The sequence below is a fragment of the Fundulus heteroclitus genome, unplaced genomic scaffold (genome assembly GCF_011125445.2).
Source record: "Fundulus heteroclitus isolate FHET01 unplaced genomic scaffold, MU-UCD_Fhet_4.1 scaffold_151, whole genome shotgun sequence".
In the NCBI taxonomy this organism is placed as follows: domain Eukaryota; kingdom Metazoa; phylum Chordata; class Actinopteri; order Cyprinodontiformes; family Fundulidae; genus Fundulus; species Fundulus heteroclitus.
Genome location: NW_023396563.1, coordinates 405247 through 429906, shown reverse-complemented (window position 1 = coordinate 429906; position 24660 = coordinate 405247). Strand labels below are relative to the sequence as shown.

Below are 24660 nucleotides of genomic sequence, written 5' to 3'. Positions count from 1 at the left end.
AGTTTTGCTGCAGTGTCATTGGACAGGTTTGAAAATTCCACAGTTTGCTGTTGGGTTAATCGACAGCAAAGATAAAAAAAAATGTGACAAAGAGCGACAAAAATCAATAGTGGCAAATGCAGAGAAACAAATATTAAAACAGCAAAAACAAAGGTAGCAACTGCTAAAAGCAATATTGAATTACTTTATAGGTATGAAAGGTTATCATTCTCATTCGATGTCATTTGATTTTATTATGAACCTTCTGGGAGGGTAAATGAGAAATGTTGGACAAGGTCACCAGCAGAATCAAGAATCAACCTATTGGTAATCACACATATTCAGTGATCAATTAATTAAGGTAACAAACTAACACCCCTTAAAGACACATTTTGGGGCTGAGAATAAATTTTAAGAATGTTAGATGACAAAAAAAATCTACTTTCTCTGCATCTTACTCTGAAATCCAGATACAAAGGTTTTACACATGATTTGGATTTCTATCACCCAACAATGAAAGAAAATCGAGGAATTTAAAAAATGGAGGGCCTTTGGGTTCTTCCTAAAACCACCATAGAAGAGGAAAAAAACAGGACAGAACTCTACTTGAAAGTTACTTTTCTGAAACCTGTTTGGGTTTCTGCTTAAAGTTCCTTTACCTTTTATCCTCTCTTGAGGGAAAGGCAAAGATTTTCAGAGCATGCATTGCAAAGAACACATTGGCAGTGGTGTGCACAGACATTTGGGGGGCAGGTGCTCAAGTGGAGAAAAAAGGCACCTTGTCAATACCCAGCTCATTTGGCCTAAAATGTGTTTAAATGATATGTTTAAAAGAGCTAACTTGTCTTCTGTATTTACAATAGAAACCATCAGCCAAACAGAAGTCACGGGGGACCAACATGGCAAATATAATAACTCCATCTATGTGATACATTTTATTCAAATTATTTTTTCCAATTTATGTGCTACATTTTAAATGTTCTCCGAGCACCTAATGATCCTGACCATAGAAGACGTAGCAGGAATATATCCTCAGCTAACTTAGATACATCTGAAGCAAGTTAAGTTTAAATTTTTTCATCGAGGTTTTGTTTCCAGAAGGTTAGACGGGCCTCCACCAGCGCAGGGGGAGAGGAGATGAGTTCACTTTGAGAGAGGTGCGTGGCAGGGCACAGGGGTAGTTTTCATCAGGCAGATACACTGCTACGACCTGGCTCAAAGGCCATAACAAAGGGAGCCACACCATGTATACAAGGCAAGCTGTGCAACAAAAAACAACCACACCATCTGTTAAAAAAATATATAATAATAATAATAATAATAATAATAATAATAATAATAACAAAATGGCATTTTAAATAAGGAGGTCTCTCTCAGAATTGGTGGAGCAATCAAGGTGAGTATCCAATTGGGAGAAGAGGAAAACTTTAACAGGAAGTGATGCAGGAGAAAATACAGGAAATGACCCAGCAGAAGGTCTGCATCAAGATCCCATAGCGGAGCCAGCTGGCAGGAAGCAGCAACTGCACCTGAATTTAAATAACAGGAGAAAAGAAGGCCACTGGCGCTGATAAAATAAGCTTTTAAATCCAGTAAAGTTACCCCGCCACATGCTATATACACTGTAAATGCTAAACTGAAAAAGAAAGAAGCAAACATTTATTTTTGTACAGTAGAAAAAGGGCAGGTGCTCCAGCCCCACCGAGGGTCTATCTGTGCGCAGAGGCACTGACCCAGGATTACTTTCTGTGTTAAAGGAAAACATTAAAGCCACCTCCTTAGAGTAATTTAGGGGGGGAAAAAGACGTGACAGTTTTTAAATGTTATCAAAAATGGGTGTGGCTATGTTCGTACTGATACCAGTATGGATGGGTTTAACATGTTTTAAGACAGTCCAAATCCAAGCTTTACCAAAAGGAAGGTTTTATGCCTGGTCTTAAAAGTAGACAGGGTGTCTGTCTCAGAAACTAAAACTGGGAGTTGGTTCCACAGGAGAGGAGCCTGATAGCTAAAGGATCTGCCTCCCATTCTACTTTTAGAGACTCTAGGAACCACCAGCAGACCTGCAGTCTGAGAGCAAAGTGCTCTGTTAGGAACATATGGAGCAATCACTGAATGAAGGGGCATAACATTATATTGTGGATTTAACAGAGATCCAATGAAGGGAAGCTAAAATACGAGAAAAATTTGCTTCTTTTTTAATTTTCATCGGAATTCTTGATGGATCAGCTTTGGATCAGCTAAAGGCTTTTAAACTGCATCATGTGGACTTCCTGATAGTAAAGAACTACAATAGTCCTGCCTTGAAATTACAAATGCATGGTGGACTAGTTTGTCAGCATTGAGTCCAGGACAGGATATTTCGAATTTTGGCAATATTTTGGAGGATTATGGGATATTGCTCAGTCAGAGAGGAAACAGAATTCCCTTTTTTCCAGTGCCGTTTCATCAACCAGAGTCGCGGCTGGCCTAGGGCTAGGATCAATGTGAGTCGGGGTAACTGGATCAGGACCGGAATCTGCACCACATTCAGTGTGAGCCCAGGGTAACAGTCTGTTTAAAGGTTAAAACTGACCTTGAAATAATTATGGATCAATTTAAAATCGGACTTAGTTCTAAACTAACAGATTAAGGTCATTCACTTCCAGAAATTTGTTGACAGGCGTTCAAACAAACAGCTTTGATCGTGCTTCAAGAAAAGTGCATGTTTTGAAGCCTTCTAGGAGCATCATTTCCACAACAAAGGATTATTTTAGCTAAAATTAAAGTCCTGATGTATGTCTACTTCACTGGCTATGGTGAAATGGGGGCCTTTCCCCCCCTAAAATTAGGGGGGGAAAGGCCCTATCTGAGTAAATTCACAGTAAATTCCAACCAATACAAAAACTGCTTAAATACAAATTACCATCAGCCACAAATCAGCTAAAACCAGATGCACTAAATACAACAAAAGCTAAGAGGCTAACAAAAAGGACATATCCCACCTACAAAGAGATGCTAAGTGACCCCAGTCGCAAAATGACTACAAAGACATGCAAAATGACTGGTGAGAGATGAAAAGAAAATGTGGCCCAAAAAAAGACAAATAGTCACAAAATGACTAAGTCTGGATGCCTGTCCATCAGCCTGCTCTGTCCAGACCAGGTCTGACAACAGCAGGCGACCCTGCCAGGCACTAAAATACTGAGATTATTCAAACATTTAGACGATAGCCCAAAAACTATCCACAAAGCATACTTAGCATGAATGATTGAAAGCTACCCTTTTGTTCCATTTCAGGTCAAGCAGCCGGAACATTTCTTTTCCGATGTTCCTGTCGCAGCGGATGGAAATTAACCTGGCTGCAAAAGCTTCAAAACTGCTCTCTCATTTCTTTGACTTTGAGGTCCGGAGTGTTTCTGCTTGTCCAAGCTGGACGATCTGGTTGACATGCAGCACCTTGGCACTTGCCCTCGGCACTGGTTACATCACACGAAAAGTGCGATATAATGTGCCACAGCAACGTGCTGTCACCAAGAGTCAAGGCTGCTGAAAGCAGATAAATCATGTCACAGGGAATGCCTACTTCTCGCCCCTCTGCAGAGTTCTGCAGCCAACACGGTGTCAAGGTTCTGCCTTTTGGGCACTCGCTGATTCCATCAGTCACTCTGGAAATGTGTTTGTGTGCTTAGTATGCCGCGAGTCATGAAGCATATGTGAAGCAGGCTAAGGAGTATGATAGCTCGTGAACGAACAACTGCCAAAAGCAGCTGGGGTGCAGACAGACAAAGATGAAGATGGGTTTTAACATATTTTTCTTATTTCTCTGCTTTTTTTCCCCCAATGGCACCTTGACCAGCCAAACACAATGTGGCTAAAAAAAAGGGCAAAGGCAGAGGTCTTCCATCAGTGTCTAACCCTAAAATGTTTAAAGCAATAGCTCTTAAACATTTATTTAATAAAACACCAAGCCGTGGCCCAGTACCAGGTATATCAAGGTTTTTATGCTTTTATAGGCATTACCATGTTCTGTAGTTTAAAACTGCTTAATAAAATATCAGAGAAAGTGACAGAATTTACTCTGTCTTTGCTGGGCATTGAAGGGTTACTTTGGATGTCTTAAAGTGAGCTTTAGTGAAGTTTTTATCTGTAACAGTTCCTTTAGCTGTAGTATAACTATGTCAGCTAACTATGAGCTGGGTGGGAAGCTAACTGCTAATCTGTCGTATGCTTTTTTCAGTTTAAAACAACTCAAACTTAAGATGGTATGCTATCTGATATTAACCGTCTGCGATTTCAGAACTGATTGTTGTTATGTCTGCGTGGAAATATTTCTGTTTATAGGTTTTTATTTTCTCTCGCCCAGTGAACGCTGGAGATAGGCACCAGCACCCCCCGCGACCCCATGAGGGATAAAGCGGTTCGGAAAATGGATGGATGGATGGATGGTTTTTATTTTCATTCTATCTTAAGTAAGCCTGAATTTTATTGAAATTCTCCTTAGATCACTACCTACTGGGCACGCAGTCGAAAGTAGTTTGGACACTTCAGATAACATGTGAGGCCTCATGTATAAAGCGTGTCTAAACACAAAAAAGAAAACCTGCTGCACAATGTTTTAATCACAGCTTGGAATGTACAAAATTCAACGTTGCATGAAAATGTGTGGAAATTCACGCGAGCCTTTGGCCTGCCGTGAAAATGTGCGGCAGCCACGCAAACATTTTCAGTCGACAATAACGAACCACAAAGTACTACAACTCACCCAAACACAGTGAAATATAATTACGTTCAGTTTTATTTAAATCAAGGAGCATCAAACTCAATCTTTTTCATGAATTTGATAAACTCAATCACAGGTGTGGTGATCCATATGGTTAAGACAATCACGCATTTCCATAAATAGCTGCGTGTAATTGTATATTGGCGTTGCTGGAAGACATTACCATCAAAAGAATGCGGAAGGGTGCGTATATTCAGAGATCCCACGGACCTGCTGGCAATTAATGAAGGGCTTATTACTATATTACATATTACTATTACTTACGATTACTTATTAGCAGGTTTAGATCCCCCAGGGAATCATTTTTGAACTGCCCTGGCGTTACAAAGGGAAACCATAATGGTTACTGCTGGTAAACCCGATATTCAGCCGGACAAGTTTCTTTTTTTTTTTTTAAAGGTTCATTATGAGGGGATGAGTTTTGGTGGGTGAGGCAGGCAAGCAGAACCAAACTTGACAGGATGAATAATGGCTGTAGGTGCAGGCAGGAAGGGATGAGCAGGAGACCAGAAGATGCAGGTAGTGAACAGACCAGAACAGGCGATGTGTACCGGGGGAACCACCAGAACGGGCAAACAGGCAGAACCGCAGCATGCAGACACAGGCGACTTTTAGCAGAAGAGTCCAGCTGGCTGAGCACACAGGATCTGGTAGAGACATGGCACACCACACTAGAAGAGACGAGAAGAGGAGAGACGTTCTGGCAGCGATGAGTTGGCAGAAGCAGGTATATGTAGACAGGTGCACAGGTTGATTGGATGATAGCTGGTGGCTGAGAGGTGACAGATAGGAAAAGTCCAGAAAAGTCCAAAAAAAGTACAAAGCAAACAAAAACCTAAATCATGACAGAAACTAGGAGGAACCGTGCGTCAGCGGTTTAAGTTCTAACTCCACTGCGGGACTTTGTACCCGGAGCTTTTCAGAGGGGAGCTCACCGACAGGTCACGTATTTCACAGTAATCCATGAGCTTTGCTACTGACAGGGGTATGGGACGGCCTCAGCCATGAGACGTTGTTCGGCTGCACTCATATTGGTATAAGGGCTCCATGGTTATTTGGTAAAATGGTAAATGGCTTGTACTTGTACTGCGCTTTAACTAGAATCACCCATTCACTGACAGTGGTGAGCTATGCTAGTAGCCACAGCTGCCCTGGGGCAGACTGTTAAAGGCGAGGCTGCCATACATCAGCGCCACCGGGCCCTCTGACCACCGCCAGCAGGCAATTCAGGTGTAGTGTCTTGCCCAAGGACACAACGACCGAGACAGTTGGAGCAGGGGATCGAACCGGCAACCCGCCACACTAAATGTGCCCAACAATATTTTATCAAGGTAAGGCTATAACTAAATAAAGCAGGTGCTGAGTCATTGTCATAACACCAGGTATTCTGAGTACCACCATTCTGACCTAGTTGAAAGGACAACAGGAACTGGACTTTCTCCGTTATTCTTTTCATATAAAGAAAGCGGATCTAAAGGCTGGTTCACATAGGAGGAAAATTAGCCCGGTTTTTGTCCAGTCTTCCCCTTCCAACATGCCCCGATTATCGCGATGGCTCTCAGTATAATCTTAAGAGATATTTCTGCCGTGTGTGGTGCGTTAAGAGTGATCTAGCCTTCCCGGAAGGACGGCGGGACCGCTCTGACCTCAAATCGTGGGAAATACAACGTGTTGCACTTTCTTGGCATGATATTGTAGCATGTACGGTGTCCCCCGAGGACAAACATGCACACAGCCTGTTGAATTTGACATGTTACCACTCAGAAACCGAAGAGAGGAAAACCCAGAGAAAAAACAACACACACACACAACTGACCTCAATATCAGCATCGCAACGGTAGAGCCCCTGTCGCCACTCCTTTAACCAACCATTTTTAATGGATTTTCTCTCTTAAAATTAGTCCGCAAACCATCGCCATTGTTCTTCCTCGTCATCCATGTTCATTAGCTCTAAACACACGATTAATCTCGGGAGCTTTCGAGAGGTGTCGTGCTTGCCATTTGACCTCAGACACGCACTATAGGAGCAAACCTGTTGTATCAATAATTTTATTTTATTTTTACGTTTTGTGTCGTGCCTCTCCGACAATTTTTAAATGTTGCCATGTGAACCAGCCTTAATTGCACGAACAAATTTGTGTTTACAGTTTTATGCAATTCCACAAGACCCAATCTCAAAATCCAATATGGTGACCTCACTCCCGTAATACACACTCCTGACGGGCCTTTTTTTATCTATCTGTTATACAACCTGTTGGTGAACATGCTGCATACCTTGCATGTAAAGAAATACTTTGCTGTTAGCTACCTTTGCTAATAGTAGTTAGCTTGGTACTGAGCTCAACTACCTGCATAGAGCCCTGGTTTTCCAGCTTGGAATTAGTTAGCATAGATGGGGTTTGATGTAAAATGCCAGAATCACATTCAAAAGGTAAAAATGTAGACATCAATATTTGTTTTTGTTTCTCTGTTGTCTTCTTCTGTCCTCAAAATATTCCCCACCGTACTTACATTTTAGGTTTTTTATGTTTAAAGCAACACGCTTGAATAGCTCATCTTTGTGACTCTTTGAGCTTAGAAACTCTGTATCAAAGGTTAGCTCTGCATTTATCCCCTAAATGGTTCATTTCCTCAAAAGGTAACCAAAGCGTTCCCAGGAGTACCTGCAGCTATCACATGAGTTGAGGACTTTGTGTTCAAAGGGGGAAATCATAATATTCAAAGTTTGGATGAGGACACAATCAATGCTTTGAGCGAGAAATAAGAAGCTTTGACCTTCCTTATTGTTTGGAGGAGAGTGAAGGAGACAGGTGAAATCTGGCATCTGCATAGTAACGAGTCAGAGAGGAGCGCGTGAGTGGGAAGAGCGTCTGATCTCGCCGTTTGATCTTCCAGCCTTATCATAGCTGGACTTCAAAACAGGCATCCTGTTGATTCACTTGTGTGTGTAGAAGTTTAAGGCCAAGCCGAGAGTTGTTGACTTACCAAAGTCCAGAGGCCGTGTGGATGTGTTTGTGTTGAGAAGAGAAGAGACGCGCGGGAAGGTTTGAGTTTTACAAAGTGAAGCGCACACAGAACAGGAGGCACTTAAAAATAAAATAGAATCCCAGCTTTTATTATATTGATGTCCTTCTGAAGCGCCTCGATCCGCACCGCGTTGCGTTGGCCGAGGTAATGAGCGGTAAAATTGATTTTCTTTAAACTTGTACTTCTGTGGTAATCACGGCCACAGAATACTAATTTGCTTCAGAAGTGCAAACGCGTCTTCAAAATAGTTTGCGCATCAATAGGTACATCTCGTATAGGAATGGGGTCGTGCTCAAGCAGCTCTGAGCATTTTAATTCCAGCGAGCAGCCGTCTTTACTGAGGAGATGCTCAGGACCGTCTGCAAAGCGCTTGAGGCATGCATATATTTTCATATCTTGGCGTGGATGCATGTTTAGCTGTGATGTTGTGGTGTCACGCTGTCATCCAACAGGTGGCGAGCAAAAAATGTTCCCTTTGGACAATCAAACCCAGATGTTTTATTATTACTGTGCTTGAAAGTGCGTTATAAATTGCTTTTTTCCCCCTCGTGTCTAGACCAACAACTCATGCATTATGCAAGTTTTTTTTTTTAAGGGACTGACGTAAAGGTGAGATGGTGAAAATAGCTCCCTGTGCGGCATCACTTTACCTCAGTTATGCACTGGCACTGAGAAGTAATTCATTCAAAACATTGCATGGGATCCATCCAGACGCGCATTTAGACGTAGCTGCGAGTCTGCCGGAGCGACGCTGCGCTGCATTCTGAGCAAGCCTGACACAGACTGTCCCTGAGATCACAAACCCCCGAGGCAACGTCTCATTTCCTCTCCAAACTTATTACAAACTTCAAAACGCATTGAGGTGGACTTCTCCCTGTAATGCTCCCGAACAATTCAACGTACTTACATTGAGTCGCTGCGTTCCGTGAATAAAGGGGGAATGCATTTGGAAAATCTCTTATGACCCTCTACAGTTGCACACTTCTTTGATTTCTTGAGTATGTGATTCATTTTTTTTTTCTCGTTTTATGTTCTAAATTTGCTCTCTGCTGCTGGTGCATCTGAATTTCCCCACCGAGAAACAATTAAAAGGATCTTTCTGTTCTATTCTATATCTGAAAAGGGAGATCTGTGAATGAAGAAATCGGTCGACTTACCAGGAAGAGATCTGGAATTCGAGTATGATAGGATTTTATGGGATAAAGAAAACAAAACAATGCACAATTGTGAACTTTAAGGACATTTATGCATGATTTTTAAAACTGTTTACAACTGAAAGTGTGACTTGCATTTTTTTTCCTCAAATTAAAGCTACATGTCTTTTGGGGGATTTTTTTTTTCCAGCTTTGCACTTCCAGAGACTGAAGTTGTGGAAGTAACCCGTGCCATTCTACGGTTTGTCACCGGCTGTGTCACGAGAGCCACTCCATTACCAAAATCAAACCTACCGCTTTTAAAAACTCACATCGGCAACAGAGCACAGCTGGACTCTTTGCACTAAGCATCTCACAGCACTAGAATTTATTTAGGGTATTAGAGTAAAGAGGGATGAATACAAAGGCACACCGGACAGTTTATCTGTTTAATTACGAGAACATTTTAGAGCCACGCATCATCCACTTCACAGTAAGGCACTACTTTCTATTGTCATCTTAAAGTAAAAAAATGTCAATGTTCAAATTTTGTTTGATTGACTGAATGTGAAAAAGCACAAAGTGTATGGATACTAATGAAAGCCACTGAGGCACCAGGTCACAAGGTGAATCCTAACTGGTGGAGATCAGTCAAAGAGTCTTCCTGATGAATCATTTTCTGGCGATTGCTTGGCGGCAGATTACTGCTGGAAGCTGCTGGAACGGGGACTTGAATTGAGAGGAGAGCCGGTGGGGGGGATCCAGGTACGGCAGGTATTCCGTCGCACCAGGACATGACGGCATGACATTCTTAAACAAGGAAACGGTGACCTAATGCAGGGCGAGTAAGACGGGTATTTTTTGTATACCATTGTCTGGTAAGGCGGAGGTGGGGAGACCGGTCTGAGACCAGGTGTGCCTGTGGAGAAGACCAGGAGAAGCAGGCAAAGGATGCAGGGAAGGGTTGAAACAAAGGAGAAAGAAACTTTTATTGCAGTTTTATGTTTGTCAAAGTAACGATAAAAAGCTTGTCAGGGTGTGCCACTTATAAGAGATCTTTGATCATACTGTCAGTGAGTATTGTCTGAAGTCAAAGTAAGTCATCCTAAGCACCCGGTGCACTGAGACCTCCACTTATCCAGCACTGATTGTGATCCTAGTGCATACTAAAGACACGAGCCCCCCAGAGTTCCACTCTATATTAACTTCTTGTGTCCCCTTTTTCCCTTCTCTGAGTATCTTCAATCCTCCCAATCATTTTGGACATAAATAGGGACCATAAATCTTTGATAAGACAACAGCTGGTGGTAATAATAGCTGCACTTTTGTGTTGCTATGTTGAGATGAGTGCGGGACATTTTCCCATGAAGCTCTCCTCTGAGAGAGGTCGGGGAAGATATACCTGCCGACGGCACTCTGCTTGAAAATGCCTCCTTCATATAAAGACAGGGGAGAAGAGGCTTTCCAAAGCGCTCTGTCCCTCACATCCGAGCGCCATCGGCGTTGTCAGCCAACAGCGAGCGCCATCGCGATCCGCACGTGCAAAGGCCTGGATGGCACTTCAGGATAATTTCAGGGGAAGCTGATGAATGTGAAGATACTCTCTGCTTTTGCGCCGTCGTTTTGTCGCTTCATCCCGTGGCAGATTTTGTTCGCCTTCGCCTTGGCAAGAGTCACCCATTCGAAATATCTCTGAAGAGTCTGGAGGAGAAATATTTGGGCCCCTACAGTCCAGGTACAGCATGCCTTAAATGGAATGTTCTAGAATACGTTTACGGGCACAGCTCAATAAGTAATATCATCGAAAAGTACATTTATTCCAATAATTAAAGGTAAGCGATGTTTTTACATATATTGTGGATTTATTACACAGTTACACATTCCAAGGATTTTTTTTCTGTTTATTTGTATTTTCATGGTTACAGCTATTGAAAATCCCAAAATGTACTTGCTCAGGATATTAGAATATAGTCTGAAGGTACCTTAAACTGAATTTCAGGCCTGCTGTAAAGTGAATCTATGTGTTGTACAGCATATACTCTCAATGCTTTAGGATGTATTCCTGCATGGGTGCGGCGTGGCATGGAGAGGATCAGCCTGTGCCTCTCTAGAGGTGTGATGGAAGCACTGTTTGCTTTGACCATGTACTACAGCTCGTCTGTGTTGTTGTTATACCTGGCGTCTCTGATCTTCTGGACATTACCTCATACATTCTCTGTGAGGTTTTGGTCAGGGCAGTTTGCCCTAGGCTTCTTGTGTGGTCATTAAAGCAGGTGCAGGCCCATTTGGTAGAGTGGGCAAAATGAAATCAGCGCCTCTAAATGGCTTGTCAGCAGAAGAAGGCAAGAAATGCTCTAATATGTTCTGTTCGACAGCCGTCTTGACTTTGGCAGAACACAGTGGACCCACACCAGCAGAAGACACGGCTCCCCCTAAAGCATCTTGGATGCTGCTTCTCTCTGCTCTTCCTTCAGACTCCAGGCCAACGATCTTAATCTTCAACTGCAAAATATACCTTGATCTAAAAATGAAAAAGAAAAGCTCATATCTAAGATAATTATTGCATTTAATCTGCATGTGAGCTATCTGCGCTTAAAGAGAGTCAAAAGATCTTGAATGACACTTTCACATATCCAATAGTTAGAGCTGTTTCCGTAGAGCAGAGAGGGACTTTTGGGTTCATATCAGCACGTGTCAAACCGAAATCAAAAATGCTTCTCGGGTATTTCTATCAAAGAATCTATCCTGTCATGTCGGCAGGACACATCCAACGTGTGTTTAAGACACCATTAGACACAATGATGAGATGTGCATTGGCACTACCAATCTGTGTTCCCCTTAACGTGGATTACATAAGTATAAAACACAGAAACACAATGTGTCATGTCGCCATTTTCATTTTCAACACCACAATCTCAAAGGACCACTTGGACAGGCTATTATATTAATTACCAAAAATATATTTGGCCAGTTATAGGACGATTCATGTCCTTTGTGCCAACACATGACCTAGATCTTGACCAAGATGCTATAGGCAAAGGACAGTGTGGCGTGTATTATGGTGATGGAAAAGATAGAGAACAGGGAGTGTAATATGGAATTTCATCATCTTAGTCAACAACAAAACCACAATTTCATGTATTCCTAATGGCATGCAGTCATACAAACTCACTAATTCCATCTATCGAAAAGTAAAAAAAAAAAAAAAAACATATTAAAAACGTGTGTTGTCATGTTTTGTTTTCTATCACACTTTTACCTTCCACCTAACTTTCCAATAATATGCTTGGATACAACTAGCTTCTATAGCGTTTAAATTTCTTGGCACACCTGACATCTTTCCAGACATCTGTCAATGCTGCGTTATTCCCCATGAAGGTGTAAGCCATATGGCCATGGCGTGACATTTCTGTGATTAAAATCCTTTTTTTTTTTATTGGACCAATATAATATTCCAATTGAGCATGGTCACTAGCTGTCCATCATCAAAATCAAACGAAACAAGCGCTGTTAAAATATAACACTCTTCGTGACCGTCTGTGTTTCACTTTCTGAATTGGGTCGCTGAAATAAATTATTTTTTATTTTTAAATGATATCCTAATCCACTGAGATGCAGCTGTGTTTGTCTTGTTTATCTGTCTCTGGGATATTGGTGCAGCGAGCCGGTTTAAACATGCAGAACCTGTAGTTTTGAAGAAGGGCAGAAAAGCCAACTCATGACTCAAATCAGCAAATTACCGCACACCAACGCACAGGCCGTGACGCGTTCCGTGTTTCTATTAATCTGTCTCAGACCATCATCAGCCGCCCTCCTCTCCTCCTATCTCTCTGGGCAACCGTGCGTCCCGCCGCTCGTCTCACTCGTCGCGGAGATTCCGGTGCCAAGGCTCATCGTCGCGCACGCCAGGCGCGCGGTGCCTTTTTTTTTCTCCCCATACACTCAGCGTCGCTCCGGGCTCTTTACCGGCTCCAGCCGCCCAGATCGGGGCTATCTCTTGAAGATAAACGTAGAGGGAAAATGACCTGACAGGTGTAGCGCAAGCGGCAGCTCCGACAGAAGCTGCTGGACGCCCGACACCGTGCGCAACAGTGCGGGGAGCAGGTGGATGGAGAGGCTGGCGGGATGCGGCTTTCCAGCGGGTCGGAGCCGCTCCGGAGCGGCGGCACACGGGGTGCTCCACCGCGGGACAACTTGGACGCGACGCAGTGAGGATGGAGCTCTCTGGTTTTAAACATTTATAAATGTAAGTGAGAAGGGCTGGGGACGGAGGAAGGAAAAGCGATTACTGCGCTCTTGGTCCGTTTTGGGTTCTGTGCACACACAGGTGGTCTAATTTGGTCTGAACAGGCAACTCATTAAGTGGGAAGGCTTTTTTTTTATCAGAATAAATAGCAATCCTGATCACTCATTTAGTTTTGGACACACATTTAATCGGGTCACCTTTGGAGTTATATCATAAGCATTTACATATGTTCGTTTTAGATTTCGTTTCCGCATTTTTAGAATAAGAAAACAAAAAACAAGGGATACAAGGGAAGCCTAGAAAAAAAAGACAGAAACTAACAAAAAATGCATTTTTTACACCGAAATACCATTTTTCTATGATTTATGGGACTTTTAAATGATAGGCAGCGTTGCCAGTGTCGTCTGGACTAAAAAGACAAACATGCTGTCATCCGATCAGTTTTTTCCCACCTTCCTTATCTTGGAAAGCATCCCTCTGAGCTGGACATTTGCTTCATGCAGTCTGCAGGTTAACTGTGAGGCTGTAACGAGCTGAGCTGCACAGACTGCTTCCCTTGGCATCACCCCTCTCCATCATTTCACACACACAGAGTGCAGAACTGAGATGCAGCGAGCTGCAAGGACGCTGCACTTTGGGAAAACGCTCATTAGTTTCTATTTGCAGCAATAAACAAAAATAATTAGTTGTCCTTCTCTATAATGAAACTAATACATTATGTAAAAAAAATAAAAGTGTAACCCTAGGAAAGAAAGTGCCTCTGCGGAAAATCTAAACCCGTTCTGTCCCTCTGACTCATTCAGTCATCCCCACAGATAGCTTTATCTGTCATAGAGCTCTCAAGGATCTCTCTGCTGTCTCTGTCTTTAAGGAAGCACTGATTGACATTGTGCATGTTACTTCCTTTGTGCAACCTATATTTGTTATGTTCAAGACATCAAGCACAATTTTCAAGGAAGAGATTTGAATTCAGCCCCTACCCTTCTTCTCTGGCTGTTTTCACCAACTGCGACGGGCTTAACCGGTTCCGAAGCCTCGCTGTTTCCTGACAGCATTCGCAGAGGTCACTGACTCCAGCAGCATAGGCACGTTGCAAGTAAAATTTGATTTTACGCCTTTTGTTTTTACTTGAGGGGGAAAAAAATACCTGATTTTTCCCCAATTAAAAACACCCTGCTCTGAATCTTTGGCTCGTGCAGACTCTGACCCTAAACCTAAAACCAGCAAGCTTACATGTGACGTAACAGTGCATAGAACAGGCACGGGCATACCAAGGTCTACTTCTAAAACAGCTAAAAGTGCTTTTAATAAGATGCAAGACGTGATGCAGGAGGGTAACGGAGATTTTTACGGGCTGTATAAAACACAGAGCCCCCCCACCACCGCCACCACTGCCACCTGCTCGTTGCTGCACATTGCCATTAGTTGGTTGAACAGAAAGCTTCTATGCTTATCTCTTGCATACAAAAAAAACGTAAACTTCTTTGCGTGGGAATATTGCAAAAAAAAAAAAAAACACAGTCGTGGTGTCAAAAATGAGGAAAGGTCACCCATCACTCCTATAAACTGGACACAACCTTTAAAAACCAGGGAATGCAAGCTCAGAGCAACATGTCTGTCCAGCAGACTATTGCAGGCTGGCTCCCCAAGCAGAGAGTCAGACAGTTCACCCAGCCTGTACCAGCTTGGTGTACTTGCCTCCAAATGGTGGAACATTCTTCATAATAAGCGCTTTAAACACATATTCCGTGTCCCGCAGGTGTTCATGGATTGGACAATTCTAGCATCAGTAGGAGCAATTGTTGCGTTTCTGTTTTAAATGAAAATAGCCAGAGAATCTTACCTTTTTTTTTTGTTTTAATACCATATGACAGGGAATTCTGTGTCCAAGGTTATCATCCGATGCTTTATGAAGGTACACTAAGAGTTTAGAATGTTATGTTTTAAATGGATCAATTAAAAGTCCTTCTAATGCGGTGTCGAGGAAGCATGGGAAAAGCCAGAGGCTTCACTGGCTGCTGAGGAGCAGGCAGCACTCCCCCCCCGCTCCCCACCTGTGGCTGCACACTGCTGGTCAGCTGGTTAAAAGAAGGCTCCTACATTTATCCGTTACATACAATGAAGAAAAATGTGCCTGTTAGGAAAACAATTCAGGTTAGAAAAAAAAAAGGATAAAGGAGCATCAGCCTTCATTATTGTTGACAAGCTATGAGTGGCTTGTCTGTAAAGCAGCCGACTGCAGGCTAGCTAGTAATAGCTTGTTACACTCTGTTATTCGATAAAAGCAGAATGACAAAGAGGGATATAATCTTTGCTTCAGGCACTTGGAAACCTCTACATTTAGGTGGTGTTTATTCTTGTTTGCTGTCATGAAGGATTTTCACAATTGTAACTAAATTTAATTGTTTCAGTAGGCATAGAAACAATTGCTGCTTTTCTCTTTAAAATGAAATAAATTACATTACATTACCACACTATCTGAATTTCATAGAAGCCATAAGTAATACAGAGTCGGGTGAAATCATAGAATTTCTTATTTCTTGACTAATTCTATCCATCTTGATTGGTCTGAAATGAAATAGAAGGAAAGATTTCCCTGCGCAGACTTCGGTTTTTGCATTAAATTAGATACTTTTCACTGATGGATAAATTACTCTGCTAAATGCCATCTTTTGACATGTTAAAGTGCTTCCAATGAAAAGGTTTTACAAAAAAAAAGAAAGAAAAAAAGCAATCCTCATAATCTGTTTATAAACTTTACTCAAGCGGTTTTCCGCCACAAGCATTACTCCAAAATCAACTATGAGGGCTGGTTTCATGGAAATCAGGGAATGGAAATCATTCCCCGTCGAGACAGTCGCTGTCACCGCAGGGGGTGTGGGGGTGGGGGGGGGGGGTGCTGGGGTGAGCGATCCTGCCACAATGTCAGAGCTGTTTGTCCCAGAGATCAATTGAATAAACATTTGTCTTTGGCAGCGCGGTGCCCTCATCGTTCTCTTGTTCAGCCGTACCCTTTTGAATGTATGCATCGATGCAGGAGGCAGAACACACACACACACACACACACACACACACACACACACACACACATACACACACACACACACACATACATGCATGAGGAGGACCGCAGGTAGGTTTGGTGGATTTGGGGTCTCTGTTAGACAGTGAGAGGAAGATAGAAACCCTGATGGGAGCGAGCAGAAATGTGTACGTGTACAACTGCAGAGCCTAAAAAAAAAGAAAAAGCACAAAAAAAACAACAACAACGAATCCAGCTTGCTTGTTTAGGATGTTGTTCAGTAATGTTTTTTTGTCCTTGTGTCTGTTCTGTGATGAACCCTGAAGCGCTTACCGCCCCTCGTGTTTTTACTCCCCCACTGCGCGTCTCAAATGGGGAAGAAAATGGCCAAAAGTTATTTTGACTGCGCGTCTTATGAGAAACTGGAACGACCCATCGTCGTGTTTGTGCGTCTGTTTGCCAAAACCATGCTGCGTGCAGCAAGAAGCCGTGATTGTGGATGATGGATAAAAAACCCGTATAGAGGCACAATCTCGAGTAAGAGCCCTTCAAATGTTACTATGGTTGAAGGTGTGAAGCCGGTTATGTAAAGTCGCCCTGTAATTGTTGCCATGGATATTGCAGTACTCTTAGTATTACCAGGCAAAGGAAAATACTTTGCTGGTTAGCTGAGCTCATGGTTTTCTATTGCTTTTCTCTCCATAGATCGACTTTGCTCTCTTTTACTTCCTACTGACCGCTGGAATGTGATCACCGTGGCTCCTTGAACATAAAAGCCCCCAGTCATCCTAGTCCCCAGATCCCCCAACCCTTAGACTACAAAGTTCCTACTTGCCTGCACCCTAGAGTCTTATCTTTATCCCAGTTTAAAACATCACTGAATCCTTTTAACCTTATCTCTTTATTCTTGTTCAGTACAATTAGTGCTTTGAGGCACTTAAGTAAGACCCATTACTATACTCCTTTTATGATTACATCGTTCATGCTATTTTTATATCAAAGCCCATAAGAGCTTCTGATCAACGAAAAGTCTTTAAGTCATGGCCTTGGATCTGTGGCCCTTTATCCCAGCGTCCCCCAACATCACCATCCCCGAGCCCCTCCTGTACGACGCCTACGGCCAGGAGAACGACTCGGACCTGAACGGCAACTTCTCAGACCACAGAGAGCTTCACCAGGACAAGACCAGCTCGGTCGTCCTCACCTTCATCAACTTCATGGTGTGCGCTGTGGGATTATGTGGCAACACCCTGGTGATCTACGTAATCCTGCGTTACGCCAAAATGAAGACGGTGACCAACATCTACATCCTGAACCTGGCAGTGGCAGATGTTCTGTGCATGATGAGTCTGCCATTCATCGCCCTGCAGCTGGCGTTGGTCCGCTGGCCCTTCGGAGAGGCTCTGTGCAGAGTGATCATGACCGTAGGTGGGTGGAAAGCAGAAGGCTGATGAGTCATTGTAGACAGCAGCAATAGCCGTAATGGATGAAGAAGGACGTTCAGGTTTCCCAACTGGGAAATTATCCTCGAGTCATTCATTATCTAGTGAAGCTGCTAGAAAAAAAAAGAAGAGAGAAACATTTTATATTCAGTGTCAGTGCATTTAGCCTGAGCTAAGAATTGTTAATTTATGTCTCTGTAAAGCAGATTCGGTAGGAAAGTGTTTTTTGATTAGTTGTGCAAAGGTTTTAATTTTCTAACCACCCAGGTTCTGGCATTTGATGCAAAGCCTCTAGTTAAAGTGTTCTTTCACAAAATCTAGAGTAACCCGGACAAGCTCTTTTATAAAATATTAACAGTAATTCAGTCAGGTTAAAAGTCCATTTTGACTGAATTATTAAACATAATTTGGTAATCTGTGAAACCCCTATTTTACTTGCAAAGGTTTGATGGAGAGTCATAATGTATTTCTTTTGCTTTTCAGGCTTACTTGAATTTGCTCCATCTTAAAAAGACCAATATTTAGACAGGTCTAACCTGGTCTGAATACCAGCTATTGGTGGTTGTTGTTGTATTGTGGAATCTAAAACATTTAAGAGCAAAACATGCTAAAAACCTTTTCCTGATAAAACGAGCATCCCAAGTCCTGGGATTTGAGATGACAAAAAATGTGAGCTATTATAAATAAATGTGGTTTCACTGATCACATAATGTTAACCTTTCTGCATTCAGTTTAGAATAATTGTGTCCTGATTAGACCAGCACTTGACTTTAAATGAATAAAGAAATATGCCCTTTCTGCATTTTCACTAATAGAAAACATGGTTCATTAATCCAACTCTGTTCTTCTATATTATCATATTCAGGATTCATTATTGGATATTCTCATCCAGGTCCAACAAGAACAAGCATATCAGGCAATAACAAAGCCCTGCACCACCTAATAGGATAGCTGCAATTCCTAAACTTCAGCGTAGCAGAATTATACTGTTCTTCTGGCTGTTTCTAAAAGAAAAACTGAAGAAGAAGAATTAATTCAGTGGTTCTTCTGTAAGATTACTGCGGAATATCTTCTCTAGATTTTTTTTTTTTCAAAGCAAATGTTTTTAGCAAAGTTGTAATGGTTACTGCTGGTGAACTTGATATTCAGCCGGACACAGAGTTACGTTGTTTTTAAAAGGTTTGTTGTGAGGGGATGAGTAATGGCAGGTGAGGCAGGCAACCAGGACCAGACTTGACCAGACGCAGGTGGAACCAGACTAGAACAGAGGATTTAAAGGCTGACGGTGTAGGCAGGTATGGATTAGCAGGAGACCAGAGGATGCAGGTAGTGAAAGACCAGAACAGGCAATGTGTATTTCTGCACCCCTCTGCAAGTTATCTCTTCCTTTTACTCATCATAATTCTGCTGTCAAAATTTTCAGATTTCTAAAAACAGGATGTTTTAATACCAAAAATACATGTCTAACGCTTCCTTTTAGCATTTACACAAGTAGAAAGAAAGGTTTTAAAAATCTCAAAGAGAACATTTGTTCAGTCTAGAAATATCCAGCAAAATTTTTAATTCCTTGGAGCTTCATGACAGGGAGGATTAAGTGCCTTCCAGACCGATAAATAAAGTTTGAAAGAGGCTTTTAGTTTACCACCAATAGACAGCTATGAAGCGGACGCTATCTTTCACTTTCACTCGGCGGCTAACTAAGCCAGCTGCTGTACTCTTACAGTGGTTACAAGTCTTTAAATAGCTTGTCTTTCCCTCTTTTAAAAGTTTCATAGCACAATATCTCCTTACACCACGAGTACCTATCAGAATGTCGATTAGAGAAAGAAAAAACATAGTTTACGGTAGATTTAGAAGGATGTGGGGTTGTTATCATAACAACAGCTTTTTCACTAATGTTTTCTGTTCAGATAGCTATCATTTCTATTTTTAAACCTATATTTTTCTTAAATCTGGGAAACATGACTCTTCCACGCCTCTGACGAACACCCTCCTTTTCCCTCTACCAGATTCTCTCAATCAGTTCACCAGCATCTTCTGCCTCATGGTGATGAGCATCGATCGCTACCTGGCCGTGGTCCACCCCATCAGGTCCACAAAGTGGCGGAAGCCCCGTATCGCCAAACTAATCAACGTCACAGTATGGGGCGTGTCACTGATAGTCAACCTACCCACGATGATCTTCAGTGGCCTGAACAAGGTGCCGGTGTGTGGCATAGTGTGGCCCGAGCCCCAAGACCTCTACTACAAGATCTTCATTTTCTACACCTTCTCCATTGGATTTTTCATGCCACTGACAGTGATATGTCTGTGCTACCTGCTCATCATAATCAAGGTGAGAACCTGGCAGTAGATGAGGGCAACTTTTTCAATTCCAAAATTGTATGTGTGCTTTAAATTGAGGCTTTTTCTGCTTAAACCACCAGAACCACTGTTTAGTGTCAGTTATTTTTGAGGAAGAGAAATGCTTGTCCTGATCAAGCTTTAACTCACACACCCTGTATCAGATAGTCGGGAGTATAGTTGTTGTTTTTTTATCCGCAGACATTGACAGTTTTCATTTGTGCTTAAAAGAGGGGGAAAAAACAGCACAGAAAGATTGAAACACTGGAAATTTTCTTTCTGTAACCGGTTTATATGGAATCAGCCAGCTGCTAAACATCTGTTGTTTCATGTTTACTATCTGGACAAGTAACTGCACGGAAATTTCAACAAGGGGAAATATTTTAAAAAGACAGCACAATCCAAACTATCATGTTCACAGATTAGTAGGAAAATAATGATCTGATAACTAATTATTGAAAATCCACCAGAAATAGTCCACTTATTACAAGTTCAAAGGTGGTATAATACGGCTGGGAGTCAGGTTCATTGCATGGATAGCATTTTGTACGCTGCAGAAGAAATTGTTGCATGGTGTGAGTTAACTGATGCTCAAACAGGATGAAAAACAGTATAAAACCCAATTTAAGCTGTTTAGCAGCACATGCAGAAACAACGTGTTGCTACCTAATAGTAAATTGTCCAGAGGTGAAAATCATCAGGGGTGTGATTACTTATGGTAGCTCCCTGGGGATCCTGTAGTCTGTGTATGTGTGCTACTGTCACCTGTTTAGCTTTATGTTATATTATTTCAGTAGTTCTGTTAGCTCTGATTCTGCCATCTGGTTATTTTGTTCTGTTCATCCCTGGATCCTCGAGTTATTGTCCGTTTAGTTTCTGTGCAGCATTTGTGTTTATTATATATATTCGGGTATTGGTTAGATCGGTCCCCTCTTAGTATTCATTTAGTTAGATCTTCCTATGCCTGGCCCATTATCTTGTTCCCGGCCAGGTTCTGTTATTCCCTGCAGCTGCGAGTTCATCGCCCCTCCTTTCCTACAGCCTAATCGTATCACTCAGTTCACCTGCGCCTAATTATCTGCCTGTTGTTTCCCTCCGTCTCTTCGCCTTTAAGTTCAGCCCACTCTGTCAGACACATTGTCAGGTCCTCCGTCTTCATTACGGCATTCTACCCTGTTCTGGTTTTCACCCGTGTCATGTTCCTGGTTTCTGTCATCCTTGTTATTTTGTGAGCATTATTGATTTAATAAATCACTCTCCATTCATCATGCGGCTTCACAGCTCTTGTCTGCGCTTCGGTCCTGCACCAAACCTGACAGAAAGGTCTTTCCCGCAGTGTAATCAGCCAGCTTCCTCGAACCCAGCAGGCTTCTAGCTTGACTCTCTGTTGGTTTGGTTTGTCTATCCACAAAAACCTGAACAATTATGAACTGAAAGGGGGCATTTTGCCACTTACAGCAGACTAGTGTGACCTAGTTAGGTCAATAGATTAAATCCTCTAACATACGGGCACATTAGGATAATGAAAGTAGTGTAGCTTATGGTCCCTGCCACACAGTGTAACTCTAGCTGTTTAAAAGTGCTAATAGAAATAAGTTAGACAAAGAACAGAACATCAGTCTTACAGACTAATAGCTCAGATGCAAAAAAATACATTTTTAACTCTTTGAAATGGAATCAGATCTCCTATCTAGTGAGGGAAATTATTGTTTTCATGTTTTCATGATCTTTTCTTTCAGTACATTTTGTAATTGAAGAACATATCCCTGAAATGACATTGAGATTGTAAAAAAAGCTGTCAGATGTCAAGAGCAAAAGCTGTTTTCTCTACAAGGAGGTCAATTTTTAAAAGCAGTTCTCAATTAAATATGAGTTTTGTTTCTTGGCCTTGGTCAGCATTCAGGTCTTCACAAATACCTGTAGGGTCAGTCTTTTCTGGCTATGATCTTTAGGCCCGTGGCTGCACTGCTTTAACAATAGTAACTGCCCTGTAGGAAAATTAATTCATGGGAATTCATATAAAACCTACTGAGAGTTGTTTTGTTTTGTTTTTGTGTGTCTTTAAATTAATATCCAAAAACTGGGTTTTTGAGATGGATCATATAGGACTGGATTATAGTTGAATTTGAATCAAACGAACTGGTTTGACATCATTCAGGAGGATTGGTACTGTACTGGATGCTGCAGGAATTGATTTGACCGTGTTTGCTTTTTTTCGTACAATGACTTTAGACGTAAACTGGGGCCGTAAAATCAAATTGAACTAAGATGAATGAAGGCAGATTTAAAGTCTCTGCTGAAAACAAGAGCAATGAGCAAGCCTCCTCTAGGTCTCCTTTACTGACGGTTCAGGGAAGAATGGAAAGCCCTTCGGTCTTCTAAGCGCCTTAATTTAAAGCATTTGGTTCAGAATGTTTGACTCTGTATGCTTCGGTCTTAGCGGGAGATGGATAATCCTCCTTTGATATCAGTGCAGAGATCAGATAACAGATTTGTAATAGTATGAGGGCACATTAGTGCCCATAGTAATGGCCTGTTTAAAGTCACCACTAATACTGAATGATGTAAACAGGTTTTAAGAAATTGTGTCATATACATTAGTCAGACGACATTTTCTTTCAGGGAAAGGCTTGCCTGCCAGCAGACTAGACCTCCTAACCTCTTTAAATTTCAGAACCAGTTGCCTACTAGGAAATTGCATTGATGTATTTTAACCGATTCCAATTTGTTCTTGGCGTCAAATGATTAGAAGATGTTTACTTTGTCAACAGTGCCTTGCAAAACTATTCAAACCCTATGAACTTTGTTTCTCCAGATTTTGCCACATATTTAAATGTATTTTATTGGGATTTTATGCGACAAACCAATGTTAAGTAGTACATAACTGTGAACTAGAACGAAAATGGTTTTTAAAGTGTTTTACACAGAATCGTCAGATCCCATTAAAATACATGAAGGAACAAGGAACTGTATTTCCTGATATTTGCCCAAATATTCTATCCTCCTACCCTGTAATGCTTCAGTGTGAACGTTGACCTTGTATTTTGGACGTCTTGAGCCACTCTCTGTTCTCTTCACCAGGTGAAGTCATCTGGAATACGGGTGTGTTCCTCCAAGCGGAAGCGTTCGGAGCGCAAGGTGACGCGGATGGTGTCCATCGTGGTGGCCGTGTTCGTCCTCTGCTGGCTGCCGTTCTACGTCTTCAACGTCACCTCCGTCACCGGCTCCATAATGCCCACCTCCGCCGTGAAGACGTCGTTCGACTTCGTGGTGGCGCTCGCTTACGCCAACAGCTGCGCCAACCCCATCCTGTACGCCTTCCTGTCGGACAACTTCAAGAAGAGCTTTCAGAACGTTCTGTGTCTGAAAAAGGTGGCGGGCCTGGACGAGATAGAGCGCAGCGACAGCCGGGCGGACAGGAGCCGGATGGTTAACGAAGCCATGCTCATCAACGCCAACCTGGAGACTCATAATTCTGCCCTGCTCAATGGCGAGCTGCAGACGAGCATCTGAGGCGTGAAGGAGCAGCACTAAGATCGGCAACATCCGAGGAGGGGAGAGAGTAACGGGGGGGCCGGTGCACTGCTAGTAATGGACACTGACACATGAGCAAAGTCTGACAGAAATAAACAGTCTCTGAGGGGGGTTGTAGAGTTCACGGAAAGTGCATTGACCCCTGGTAAAAACTCCTGGCGCTTCAGTAAATGAGGCGACTGCAGCTTCTCAACCCTAAAATGGAGCAAAAAGTTTCAGAGATTTGTTTCAGTTGAAATCAAAAAAATTTTTTAAGAGTGCTGGTGGCGCTCATCGATTTGATTCGTCGAAGATCCAGGCAAGCAGTCTGTCTGCTGCAGAATGAAGAAACATCCTGACCGGAGAGGATTCAGAACCAGATCGAAAGCCATCTTCGCTGTCCGGAATCACCTTCACAAAAGAAACGAGCGGCGGAAAGGCTTTGATTTTCTGTAGCCTTTCATCTGCATAATCTGGCACCACTCTGCACAGATGCCAAGTGTAGCTGTATAATTTATTCACATCGGCTGATTAGTTTGCTTGTATATAAGAAAGGAGGAACAAAGTGGTATCTTTTATTTACTGATGGATTCTTTTCTTGCCTTTCTGGCTTGTATCTTCATGGAAGAGGCAGCGGCTAGTCGTGAACATGAATCTAACATCTTGGATTAATGATGGAGGATGGGAAATCATCTCCGCAGACAGTCTGACCTCGCTTCTACAAAACAACTTGACTTTCTACACAGAAAATGGATTTCTGGGCACCTTTGCAGGACAGTTCGGCCCTTGTTTCGTGTGTGTCAAGAAACCAATGTATTTTAAAGGCAAGCCCAGCTTCGATAACTGAAGCCAGTGATATGTACAGTACAGGCCTACCATAGCCTGACTTTTACAGGAGTCGTCGCTTGTGCTGCTGTGAAGAACCTATATCTATTTGTACAGTGCTGTGTTTTGACAAGCTCCCTGTTCCATGGTGAAATGTGACCCTCTGATTCTCCGTTTGGTTCTGCCAGCCTGTGCTCGAGAAGATGTCCAAATTTCCCAGAAGGCCGAAAAATGTGTCACGCGTTCGAAAACGACGGAGAGAAACAATGAAACATATGGAGGGTAGGACATTGGAAGCAGTATGTGAGTGACGAAGATAAAGTTTCAAAAGGCTTTTGGTGGGATGTATGAATCAAAGAGAAAAGCAG

The 24660-nt window shown here is 42.4% G+C and overlaps 1 protein-coding gene across 2 annotated transcripts; it reads left to right on the top strand.

Moving 5' to 3' along the window:
• Positions 1-10260: 10260 nt before the first annotated feature.
• Positions 10261-23725, top strand: LOC105927387 (somatostatin receptor type 2). Of its 2 annotated transcripts, none has more exons than XM_021317277.2 (4): positions 10261-10636; positions 16875-17597; positions 19621-19946; positions 23036-23725. In XM_021317277.2, the coding sequence occupies exons 2-4, from the start codon at positions 17210-17212 to the stop codon at positions 23465-23467; spliced, it is 1146 nt and encodes a 381-aa protein (XP_021172952.1). In that variant the 5' UTR covers positions 10261-10636; positions 16875-17209; the 3' UTR covers positions 23468-23725. The 2 variants fall into 2 exon arrangements, with proteins under 2 accessions (XP_021172952.1, XP_012719574.1); XM_012864120.3 differs by lacking the exon at positions 10261-10636 and adding an exon at positions 12515-13147.
• Positions 23726-24660: the final 935 nt, after the last annotated feature.

Excerpts from the sequence above, each read along its gene's own strand:
- LOC105927387 (XM_021317277.2), top strand. The coding sequence starts at position 17,210 with ATGGCCTTGGATCTGTGGCCCTTTATCCCAGCGTCCCCCAACATCACC. Across the intron at positions 17,598-19,620 it reads CAGAGTGATCATGACCGTAG|ATTCTCTCAATCAGTTCACC; the intron begins GTGGGTGGAAAG and ends TCCCTCTACCAG. Across the intron at positions 19,947-23,035 it reads ACCTGCTCATCATAATCAAG|GTGAAGTCATCTGGAATACG; the intron begins GTGAGAACCTGG and ends TCTCTTCACCAG.